The sequence below is a fragment of the Hoplias malabaricus genome, chromosome 9 (genome assembly GCF_029633855.1).
Source record: "Hoplias malabaricus isolate fHopMal1 chromosome 9, fHopMal1.hap1, whole genome shotgun sequence".
NCBI lineage: Eukaryota > Metazoa > Chordata > Actinopteri > Characiformes > Erythrinidae > Hoplias > Hoplias malabaricus.
Window position 1 is genome coordinate 36816763 of NC_089808.1, and position 12950 is coordinate 36829712.

The 12950-nt window shown below is 43.2% G+C and overlaps 1 protein-coding gene across 1 annotated transcript in view; it reads left to right on the forward strand.

The window, feature by feature from the left end:
- The first annotated feature begins 204 nt into the window (after positions 1-204).
- The window catches only part of cacnb2b (calcium channel, voltage-dependent, beta 2b), a 59739-nt gene continuing 46993 nt past the window's right edge, over positions 205-12950 (forward strand). The window contains exon 1 of the mRNA XM_066680938.1: positions 205-252. Coding sequence (XP_066537035.1) covers positions 205-252 — 48 coding nt within the window. The remainder of the gene's footprint in view (positions 253-12950) is intronic.

Genomic DNA, 12950 nt, shown 5'->3' on the forward strand with positions numbered 1-12950 from the left:
GAGCTGAAGGCACTGGAGAGATCTGCGCTCTCCTCCGCTCACATGTGTGAGACTCAGACATGAACGGAGTGTGTGCGGACAGGTCAAACACCTGCCGTCCCTCAGTGGCCGATGGACCTGTCCCCGCTGGAGGCTGGGAGCTGAAGTGACCTGCGGCTTTTCTTCGGCTGTCCCCTTCATCACGACCCTCTGGATGTGCTCTTGATGTATTGCTGTGGTCTGGGACACTGGCGGAGAGTACAGTCCACCTATGTGAGTAACCTGTCGCCCGAGGTGCATGAACAACGAAAAAAAAAAGGACGAAGGTGACCATTAGAGTGCCGTCACGTTTCGATCGCAGTGGGTTCGGGTCAGATCCTCTGGTCCTGGAGGACTGTAATCCAGGGAGGTTTGTTAAAGTGGGATCTATTGAATGGACTGGAATTCAGATTAACCATCAATTCCACTCTAGTCACGATTATATCCACGGGGCTATTACCCAGGGTTCAGAAAAGTTGATCATCTTCAGCTAGTTCCTAAGTGGAGGTCTTCAAATCCTGACTTTTGATCCAGGTTCCAGGCTGGGATTTTACAGCACCAGTATAGCGCTGTACCTGGCCAGTCAGGTGCATTAACTGTTGCAGATACATTGTCATACCAACCAGCCGTTATAAATCCTGGCCTGGAACATGGATCTACCCGACTGTCTACTTGACTTGACTTGGCTCTTTTTCCATGAGGCAAATCTGATGCCTGGTCCCTGGAACCCGGTGCTTTTTTATTTGTGCCTGCTCATTCATGTTCCAAGTGAGTCAGGTAGGGACTTAAGGTTTACACGTCACATTGTTTATACTAGAAAGCCAACCAGGGACCAGGCGAGGAGAGCCAAGTAGAGCTGTGTAGACTCGACGACAGTAAGTACCATACAAAGGATTATGTGGAAGTCTTTGAAAAATGATATTGAGGGGACATAACTCAGTGAAAATAGACTGTCCAGGGTTGATTTTCTTACAACATGAAACTGTAAGACCTGTACCACTTGTGCACGACTCTACTAGCTTTTTAGTCACTGGTACCTGGTTCATTTTCCATTACAACAGCTCTTCCCTTGAATGTAGCTGGTGAAATCAAAATACACTCTCTCTAACAGGAGCCAAGGGCTTTGGAAACCACAGCAGAGACCACTGCGTCATGTTACGAGCTGCCGTTGAGAGTCGGATAAAAACAAATGTGATCTTTGCTGTACTTTAGAGATTTTACAGTTTGTGCTGGGGCGGCACGGTGGCGCAGCAGGTAGTGTTGCAGTCACACAGCACCAGGGACCTGTAGGTTGTGGGTTTGATTCCCGCTCCGGGTGACTGTCTGTGAGGAGTGTGGTGTGTTCTCTCCGTGTACGCATGGGTTTCCTCCGGGTGCTCTGGTTTCCTCCCCCAGTCCAAAAACACACATAAATAGGTGAATTGGTGACTCAAAAGTGTCCGCAGGTGTGAATGTGTCTCTGTGTTGCCCTGTGAAGGACTGGCGCCCCCTCCAGGGTGTATTCCCACCTTGCGCCCAATGATTCCAGGTAGGCTCTGGACCCACCGTGACCCTGAACTGGATAAGGGTTACAGATAATGAATGAATGAATGAGTTTGTGCTGGACATCTGCATTTCGTCGTGATTGTCAAGTCTCTGTGGCCAATCAGTTCTCTGTGAGACTTATACGTAACGTTTAGTCCCTACTCGACACACTTGGGACCACAAGGGAGCAGGTACTAAACAAGTTCCAAAAATAATAATAAATCAGCGTAAAACTAAGTGTGAAAATGCAAAAGTGCCACTAGACACTGGGAAAAAAACACCCTGGCAACTTTAAAGAAAGTTTTAATGTCACCCAAAAGACGTTGGTCAATCAACAAAAACCAAGTACATTCTGAAGAGCTGCACTTTTAAGAGTCGTAAAGGGTTCTTTAGTGAAGACAAAGGTTCTATATCAAACCACAAGCTCTTAAAGGACCACTTGCATGCTTAAAGTAATTCAGGCATCATGAATGTGGCCAAATGCAGGGCACAAGGACCCAGAGTCCGAAAGGCAACCTGTTAAAGGAGAAGCAGGTGGCGGATTGAGATGCACTTCCTATGTGTGCTGTCCCCTGTGTTCACTTCCCCCAGCCTCCCTCACGGCTGTGAATAGGACTGCAGTTAGAAGCAGAGTGGTGGAGCTGCTATAAATAAATATGTAATCCATATAAATAAATAATATAAATACCCTGCCGTCTATTTTGAGGTGCCTCACTGTGTGCAGGCACCTGCGCCGCAGTGTGAGGATGAAGAGCCTGAGCTTCCTCACCACTTCCAAACATGCTGGGGGCGTAAGCTGGTCCAGGAACAACACACAGATCAGACAAAACATTGAACTGATCTGTTTTTACACTCATCGTCCATTTTATTAGCTCTTCTGACCATACAGGGGCACTTTGTAGTTCTACAACTACAGACTGTAGTCCATCTGTTGCTCTGCATACTTTAATAGCTGTTTTTTCCCCACTGGTCACAACCACCACAGAGCAGGTACGATTTGGGTGGTGGATCATTCTTGTGCTGCTTTGTATGGATCAGTCACAGCAGTGCGACTTGAGTTCTTAAACCCCTTAGTGTCTGGACTGAGAACAGTCCACCGACCACAAACATCCAGCCGACAGCGTCCCGTGTCACTGATGAAGGACTAGAGGACGACCGACACACACTGTGCAGCGACAGATGAGCTACTGTCTCTGACTTTACATCTACAAGGTGGACCAACGAGGGAGGAGTGTTTAAATACTCCAGCAGCACTGCTGTGTCTGATCCACTCATGTCCTATAAGGGGTTCTGACCACTGATGAGCAGGTTGATCTGTACATTGCATTGTTCCATTGTTTCATCACTAGTGCTTATAGTGAGTAATGATTTGGTGAAGACTCAGTGAGTGTGTATTGCAGTTTGTAGCACTGCAGTATGAGTCCTAACATCTCAAATCTATGATCATTGTCAACTGTGGGATACTCCATTTGTTCTACTACACAATCTATGCATTTTATTAATTTCTGATGCATTTAATTCCCAAATGTCTAGTCCTTTTTTTTCAAGAGCTACACGTTCCTGGTTTAGGGTTATCTTTCTGAGGTGAAATAGGTGCATTGCAGAGCAAGCAATCCACTAGCAGGAGAACCATACGTGAGTTTCAGGCTAGTTTTATAACAGGTCTGCTAGTATCACGATACAGATATTGTTTTACAGTACACACAATAAATACATGAAAATACATGGTTCTTAGCTTGACCATATGGCTTCAGAATTATTTTTGACTGGTCCAAATCCTTTTATATTATGTGGAGGCCCCTTCTTCAAGTCCCTTAGAACATCGATAATCAGTTAAACAAAGTTTTCACTGTAAAACTTACAACACTGTAGAGTACTGTGACTTCACGTTGAGCTGCTAGTGAGCAATGTGGTGTGAAAAGACAAGGATTATAGCCTCGGGCGGAGAAAACAATTCACAGCTCTGCTTTAGGATGACATTTCAGAGTTCTGGCAGCTAGCATCCTGATGTTAATCCAAGCACCGTGCAGTTTAGGGCTGTTTTTAAGCCTGATTTAGTTATTGCTGACTAAATTATTGTCACTTTTCCACTGTACGGTCCCTAGTCTATTGAAGCTTGAAGCCCATTTTAACCCAAAAAATAAAGGCACTAATTTTTAAGTTGCTATCTCAATATTTCGCGATACTATCTCATGAGGAATAGTGGCTGTTCCTGCAGTTTGAGCTAATTTACTGACCATCACAATCTGACACCATTGTGCCATAAAATACACTGTAACACACAGTAAGAAAGCTGAACATGGTTTTTCCTTACACACAAACAGAACTGGCCCTGTTTTCCCAGCCACTAGTTTCGTGTGCCCTTTATTTTTGGGAGGTTTAGCTTCTGGGCACAATACAGCACCAGTCAGTAAAGCTGTATGCTTTTTCAATGTTGCACTGAATGGAGAGCCTGCAGCTCAACAGTAATGTCCGTATAGGGCTGCATTTCATGTAGAGGCTGAGCACCCACATCACACCCTGCACTCGGGCCGATTACATTCATACAGATTGAGCAGATGAAGTTAACATTTTGCTGGTGTATCAAGCTGTGTAAAGGTGAAGATCTTGAGAATGTAGATATTTTGAGCTGTTTGGTGTTTCACTGAGTGGTGATTCACTGACTGGTTTTCACTTAGGTCCAGGCTGTCTGACTTTACAGTTTGATCTCAACAAGAAACATCATGTGTGAAAGCTGCCTCAGCCCACGGTCCAGACCAATGGACCAAAATTTGGTCTGACTAGAAGAGGTGGTGTCACGTGGTGGTATGTAGGGGAGGTCAAAGAGCAATGAACAGGGAGGAGGTAATCGCAGGAGACTTAATTAACACAAAAAGGGAACTAAACAGAGAGACAAGGGAACTAGACAAAGACTACTATACTCACTTAGCAAGACTAATTTAACTCATAGAACAAAAACAATAAACACTAAACACACTAATACTAAACAAGACTAAAAACAAAGTAAACAACAAAACAGAACAGGCTTAACACTTAACAGATGAACACAAAACAGAGGCTAAACTATAAACAACAAGGCTAAACACAAAGGCTAGGACATTAAACACAAGAGCTAAACACAAGAGCTGAACACTGGGCTAAACACTAAACAAGAACAGATCTAAAGGGGCAGGACACTAAACCATAAGATAAACATCAAACAAGGCTAAACAAGAAGGCTACACAAGATGGCTAAACAGCAGAACACAAACTAAACAGAACACCAAAACTTAGCATCTTGCACACAGCCATGACCCGCAAACATACATACAATCATAATGTCCCACAACCAGGAAACACTGACATGGACTATAAAAAGACTACACAAACAAGAAACACCTGGGACAGATAACGAGGGGGCAGGAACACAAAGGAGGCACAAGAAGGAGGAGCCAAGGCAGAGACAAATTAGACAGACAGCAGGAACACACTAGACCGGGCTATCAGTCTGGATCAAACCAGAGCTTTTTTTTTTTAACAAGGTTCAGACATTTGGACCAATCAGAGCAAGCCATAACCATACCATGCTCCTTCAGTAAAAACTGTCATCAGTGAATAGTGGACATCATTTGAAATAAAGATACACTCAATAGTGCAGGAGGTACGCTGTCACTGTGGTGGTACCCTCAGGGGTTCATACTCGTATCTCTAGTTAGGGAACATAATTGTACCTTATTGTATAATAATTGTAGATTTTAAAATGGTGTTGATTTAAATGCACCGTTTCATCTCCAGGACTTATATTATGTTTTTTTATTTTACACAGTTCTGTAATGAAAGATTACAAATTTAATGTACCTTTAAGGAACACAACTGGACTTTAACAGCACTGTTGTACTATTCAGAGTACATTTGCACTGTCTGTACCTTCAGTGACAATAATGTACCTCTACTGTACATTTCTTTCTAAGCGTGTATGGTGCAGGCAGCTGTAATTATAGGACACAACATTAAGCCCAATTCACACATGCAGGAATGCAAACATCTATAACATTCATCCCGGACATTACTCAGACTTTAACCCACTAGCACCCTGATAAAAGCTCTGGGTAAAATCAGGGTCAACATGTGTGAACAGAGCCGCTAATGTCCCGAAGTATCTCCTGCATGTGCTGCACAGGCACTGCCCCATGCCTAAAGCATGTGGAAAACGCCTGACACAGATACTCCCAGCAGTGTGCTGCATGTATGAAAAGTATGAAAAGACTTTTGTCTGCATGTATGTATGAAAAGACCACATCGGGAAATCTCCAGATTTCATCATACTTGAAAGGGGATTTAATCAACCTGGGAAACAAGTTCAGGCATTTAAGGTGGAATCGAAAATGCAAAAAAAAAATGAGCTGGTAAATAAGTTGGACTGCATATTGTTGCTTTCAAATTTAATTCAATTGTGTGTCTCCATTTTTGTGGATTTTGAGTTTACTACAATTGAATACAGCAACTGTCCTTCACATTGTGTGAAAGTTTCATGTTGAATAATGGACCAATAGTAATACTTAAAATTATTTAGGTAATCAAATCTTTTTACATGTTATTTCTTGTTATTTCTTACTAATTCAAGGAATAAGGTTTAAAAGACCGTTAACCCCCCCCCCCCCCCAACGGTGTTCAGAAACTCTAATAGGCGTCTTGCCTGGGACGTAGATGGTGGACAACACTCTAGAAGCTGCACTTAATTTAATGTAAAATGATGAAAAGGTGTGTTGTTTTTGGCTGCAATCATTCAATGTACAGTGGGACATCTGTGAACAAATGGCCCAAAGATCCCAAAATATACAGAAAATGGACTAAATTTGTCAACTTTAAACAGGCACTTTGGAAAGGACCATCCGCTCACTCCGTTATCTGTAGCTCATTTCACTGGCGCTTTTCCAACAATATGGGCATGTAAGGACACCAACGAAAGGTGTTCAAGAGCCTCTGTAACATGGAGGTAAACAGGGTAAGGACACTCACTTCGCCTGTTTTAGTTGGTGTTAGTTAACGTTAGCTTGACTCGCTAAACTCGGTGCTCAGATTATACTCGGCTACGTAGCTGCATTACGGAGGTTTATAGTGTCGGAGGAATTCGAGTTCGACTTCGATCACATTTACAAGAATAACGGTACCTCTACATTTGAGTTTAGCTTATTGCTAGGCTATTGTCATGAATAATGTTGGTTATTTAGCTAGATACTGTCATAACAGTCAGTCATAACGGTGTTTTACCGCGGCGTTGTTCAGCTGTTGTCCACCAGTGACGTCACGGTTGCGTTCAAGAATTTCCGTAGCGAGCTCGGGTTTTTCCGTCAATTTAATAAAATTGTCAGTTTTAAAGCAAATTAAGCTGCTATTTTCATTTTAATTCATACTTATATCTGTCAGTAACTAAAATAATGTGAAATATTCATGGAGGTCCATTAAGTGGTGCTTAGCCTTTAAGAAGTTTTTTTCCTTTTTCTGTCAAGTTACTATTTTGGGAGATACATGTTTTTTTTTGGACAGAGATGATTTGTAAGAAATGTGTCTTACATAAAATATGTATTAACCTAAACAACAAATAGTAAATTGTAGAAATAAACAAATTAATTCATTATTACAGCTACCTGCAGACACACAGCCCTCTACAAGCCGATCAGTGTTAAGTCAGTGTTAAGGGTGGGAGATGTAGCCCATGTTGGTGATGACGAGAGGACATAGGGAAGTCCTTTAGTTCGCTTGCTACATTGCAGTGTGAAACCAAAACTTGCCAGATCAAATATATACATCGTAACAAAACACGGACATTGTTTCAGACCTTCATGTGTGGAAAGGCCCTCATACGTACAGAGGACTTGTGGCTGAACTGTGAGGCCATCCTCGGGGGTGTGGCCGGAAGCCAGTGGCGAGGGTAAGAGATTGGGGGGATATTAATGGAACACTTCTGTGGTTTCATACTCAGCAAACAAGGGACGCATTAGCGCCTTAACGAAGGATGAGGGACAGGAAACAGAGACTTCTTTAATGTCCACTTTACTGGCCTCCTTTGACCTATTGTGCCCCTTTTTACCCCTCACTGGGTTTTGTCTTTAAGACTGAATTATATTAAGTGCTTTTCTGGTCCTCTGTGTGTTTTCACACAGTGATTCTCTCTCTCTCTCTCTCTCTCTGTGCCAATCCGTTGGGTACAGAGAGAGTGCAGGGCAGCAGGTGAAGGGCATGCCTACGTTAAGGCCTGTTTCTGGCACTCACACATACAATATTATGCAAATGAAAAGCTCAAACAGGCCGTCCATGCTGCTGTGGGGGGCAGGGGGCCATAATTTCAGCCTCAGAACCTCCGCCCACAGAGGTACATAGATAGTCCTGTGATTATTGCACATTTGGAGGGACAGAACTTGTGTACGCTGGTTTTTATGAGTCTAGGGTGGGGCCAGCTCTAGAGCAGCTGCACATGAGTCTAAGAGCACCATGCCCAGTACCAAGCATGGAGCTGTGTAAAGCCTGCCATTACTGTACTCTGGAGCAGTAGAGCTGCTTTCTCTGGGCCGATGGAGCTCCAGCCTGAGTTGGTGTGATATTTGAGATTCAGAACTAATCTTCCAACACTATAACCTGTCCACTCTAATGTTTACACGTCTGAATTCATTCCTCACAGCAATGTTCCAGTGCATCTTAAGCTTTTCCAGGAGAGCTGCTGCTGTTAAAGTATAGTGTGTGTGAAAAAATGAATTAGTTCTTTCCTAAATGTTGTTTTTCCACTTTTACACTAATGATGTAAAGGGTTTAAATTGTTGTTTCACATGGGACTGTTTTTGTTGCAGCACATAAAGCAGTTTTATAAATTGCTTCTCCTTTAATGGTCTGTCACTGGTCAGTTCTGTCACACTAGGAGGGCTCTTGGCTACAATGAGTGATGAAAACGCCTCAGACTTTGGCAGTAGTTGGAAGTCAAGTTGGTGCCGTATGACACTATGTATTCATTATAACCCCAGCTCCCTATCAACACCCGATTCCCACCGCTCTGTTTTACTGCTCTGGCTGGGAACAGCCCATCACACATGATTCGTTTATAGCCTCCCAGCAATGGACTCTGCGACCTTGTAAAACACTGGGGACTTTTATGCTTTCGGTGGCAGGGCTGTGGTTCATAAAGGAGGCCAATCCAACCAGCCAAGGGCAAAACCAGTGAATTAAAATGAATGAATGAATGAATGAATGCTCAGAGATTCCACACTGGCCTCATTACAAACACACTATCTGAAACGTTTGATGTTGTCACATTTATTGTGAGAATTTGATGGCATTCAGCCACAAAATAATTAATGTGTTCTGGGGCTGATGTTGGATGATTGATTTCACATCACAACCACCATTCCAGCCCATCCCAATAGTTCTGAACAGAGTTTCATCTCCCTAGAAAACAGGTCCACTGCTCAATGCATAAAGAAGACAACGCAGTATCTGCCGCTATGTTGCATGACTATGGGGAATAAACAGGGTTTTACTTTAGAAATAGTAGAAAACTTTGGTCTTACATGGAATGGATCAACTGTATTAGTATCATAAAACCCCTCTTTCTTCTTCACAGCCTTGTGACAAAGGGCAGATAATATTCTGAAACATCCAAACATATTTTCAGAGTCTGATTCCAAAGAAGGAGTTGGTGTGTTCTCACTGTGTCTGTGTGGGTTTCCTCCGGGTGACTGTCTGTGAGGAGTGTGGTGTGTTCTCCCTGTGTCTGCGTGGGTTTCCTCCGGGTGCTCCGGTTTCCTCCCACAGTTCAAAAACACACATTGGTAGGTAGATTGGCGACTCAAAAGTGTCCATAGGTGTGAGTGAATGTGTGAGTGTTGCCCTGTGAAGGACTGGCGCCCCCTCCAGGGTGTGCTCCCGCCTTGCGCCCAATGATTCCATGTATTTTCCTGGAATTTTCCTGAACTGGATAAGGGTTACAGATAATGGATGGATGGATGGATAATTCCAAAGCCATTGTCTCGCTGCAGTGAGTAAGTAAATGTCTTAGTCAAGAGAAGTCAGCTCCCAAAGAATCGATTCTTCAAATTTCTGGGGGTTGCTTGTATCAACTGTTTGCCAGTGATTCATAGAATTGAAACTCTTGGGGTCTACTCGGTCTCAGTTTGCAAACACCTTCTGTAGGGCTCTTTGAACTTAAATTGTGTTAATAACTATTAATGTCTATGGGGCTGAATATCATCAAATCCCACAGAAATATTCCAGCATCAATTTCAATGCCCTCCTGGAGAAGCAGGGGCTGTTAGTGCTGCAAAGAGGAACAAGCACCTGACACAAAACACAAAGACTGCTGATGATGTAGAATGTCGATGAATGTGTATAAGGTCATAGAGAAATAGCATTAAATACTGCAGCAAAAAAGAAGGGTGATAGCTTATTTAATGTTTAACAAGGTGTGGGAGGCAACCCATCCAGCAGCTAGTATCAGTGAGCAGAGATAGTGTCTGTGATGTGTGCCCTAGCTGGCTTGTTCCTTGCTTTTGATGGGCACTGATCGTATTTGATCGGTGTTAGAGGATTATGTTGAGCAATGCTCATCCTGGTGTACAGAGAGATGCTTGATCTGTCTGACAACACCGAGGGAGGACTTGCCCTGTGCTCCTTCCCCTCTCCCTCGTCCTCCCTCTCTCTCTCTAAATCTCCTCTCCCAGCTGTTAGCTGGGCTGGATTGGCCATTCCCCGGTGCCTGCCTCTGGTGCCTAAGGGGAGGGGCTTGGGCCAGATGTTGCAGATGTTGCAGTGCAGGCTCATGTGGTGCTTCAGTTGGACAGACATAAAGAGGACAGGATGGAAGTTCTTGCTCATGGATCGGGTCTCGTGGAGGTTGAGATGTTGAAGACCGCGTGGGTGGGGCATTCTCTTTCCCTCTGGATTTTGCTGGATGTCAAGGGTCTCGAGTGAGCGGGACTGGACCTACACCTGCGATGCTGCTCTTAATGGTGGTCTCCAGTGGGCCTGATGTTAGCAGGGGTCAAGCAAATCAGCGGCGCTAAAGGAAACGTGGAGCTCCGTGGATAGTGAGGTTGACGTTGAGGAGATCTGAAGCAGGTCTTCCTTCTCCTCCGCACAGACAATGCCCAAAACGCCCAAGAACAAGAACGTCTCCTGGGTGAGTACCACATCTAGAGCAAGGAACACTAAAAATGTACTAGATATGTACAGATATATAGATCACATTGTTTCAAGAACCTTATTGAGGTTCAACGTCCAACAATTCTTCTGAAATCAAAGGTATTAGTAGGTAATGTTGCTGCAGAAACAGATTCTACTCTTCAGTAGATGTTTAAACACATCTGTGTGTCTTTGATGGTGTTCAGCCTTGAGAAAATGACATTGGATGCTAAGTTCTGAGCAGATGATTAGACAAAGTTGCACTGCTCCTGGAGGGCTGTAGACCCCTTTAGCTAATTCTTGGCATTGAGCATTTGTGACCTTAAGCTTGCAGTGTCTATAGCTGAACACTTGCGTCCACAGTGGGTCCACCTTAATAAAGTAGGGCCCTCTACTAAGATTTTGGACACAGTAAATGTTAGTCAGTACATGTGCATGTGCAACACGGTTCTATCACTTCTGAGGGGTCTCACATCATGGGGGCAGTGTAGCCAACAAACTGTCAGACAAAAAATTGACCTGTACAGGTACAATGTTGTTGGCCAAAATAATAGACAGCCTCCTGGACCCTTCAAAAGTTAAGCAGTGTTCTTCAAGTCCAACTCTGTTCCCTGTAAGTCGATTAGAAGGACACTCGAAAATGGTCCAATTATATTCCCAAGTTAAAAGTACAAAGATATACCAACTTAGAGGCAGTGAATAGTACCACCACAGTACTCGTACAAATGATGGTTCTTTGGTAGGGTCCTTTAGTAAAGAATTGCTCTATATAGAACCATAAACTTTTTAAGAGACCTTTGCATGATTACAGGACTTATGCATGAGGAAAGCCTTCTTCATATTCCTGGAAAAGGTTCTAAAGACTTCTAAATGGCACCAAAAAGGATTCTTCTATAATTACAGTGTTAAGCTTGTTACAATAGAAAAACCTTATTGGTGCCATGCAGAACCCTTTTTAAAAGGTGTTAAATAGAACTGTCTGTAGCACATTCTCAGTCAATCTAATGAACCCTTTCACTCTGCAATGGGTCTGTGAGTGTTCAGGGTTCCATCGATCAACCTTTATTTAACCTCGGAATATAACGAGGGTGATCCTCATTTAGGGCGTCACGGTGGTGCAGCAGGTAGATGTTGCAGTCACACAGCTCCAGGGACCAGGAGGTTGTGGGTTTGATTCCCGCTCCGGGTGACTGTCTGTGGGGAGTGTGGTGTGTTCTCTCTGTGTCTGCGTGGGTTTCCTCCGGGTGACTGTCTGTGAGGAGTGTGGTGTGTTCTCCCTGTGTCTGCGTGGGTTTCCTCTGGGTGAATTTCTGTGAGGAGTGAGGTGTGTTCTCCCTGTGTCTGTGTGGGTTTCCTCCGGGTGAATGTCTGTGAGGAGTGAGGTGTGTTCTCTCTGTGTCTGCGTGGGTTTCCTCCGGTTGACTGTCTGTGAGGAGTGTGGTGTGTTCTCTCTGTGTCAACATGGGTTTCCTCCGGGTTCCCCCGGTTTCCTTCCATGGTCCAAAAACACACGTTGGTAGGTGGATTGGTGACTCCAAAAAAAGTGTGAGTGAATGTGTGTGTGTGTGGCTCTGTGAAGGACTGGTGCCCACTCCAGGGTGGGTTCGTGCCTTGTACCCAATGCTTCCAGGTAGCCTCCCTACCCACTGCGACACTGAACTGAATAAGCGGTTACAGATAATTAATTAATGATCCTCATTTACAGCTGAGATGATACAGAAAAAAGGGAATGATCATTTGAAAGAACACGTCAAACAATGAAAGTAAATTTAATATTAATAAAAATAAATAATGTAAATGTAAAATATTAAAATACATTAATACTAAAAATACATAAAGAACTTTAAAATATTAAACTAATTAAATTGTAAGTAAAATATAAAAGCTAATAGAAAGGACAGTTAAAACAAAAGACAAAAAATTACATAAAATAAACTGAAATGAGGTCAAATAATAATTTTAATGCAAGTAATATATTCATAAAATCACCTATTTATTTTAAGTTGTAGGAAGAATCAAGTAAAACAGTTGCAAGCAGAGCTGAGATGGCCAACAATTAAAAGTTTAAAATGTATGGCACCGGTGAACTGAAACTCTTGGTACCTGACATTATTTATAGACATCATTGAGGTAATGTATGTTCTATATAAAAGCTTTTTTTTAACCAAATGACCCTTGGAGAACCAGGTTTTTTAAGTGGGTAATCCAAGCAGAACATGAGGTATGAGGCACAATTTGTTAGTTCCCATGCTTGATGTGGG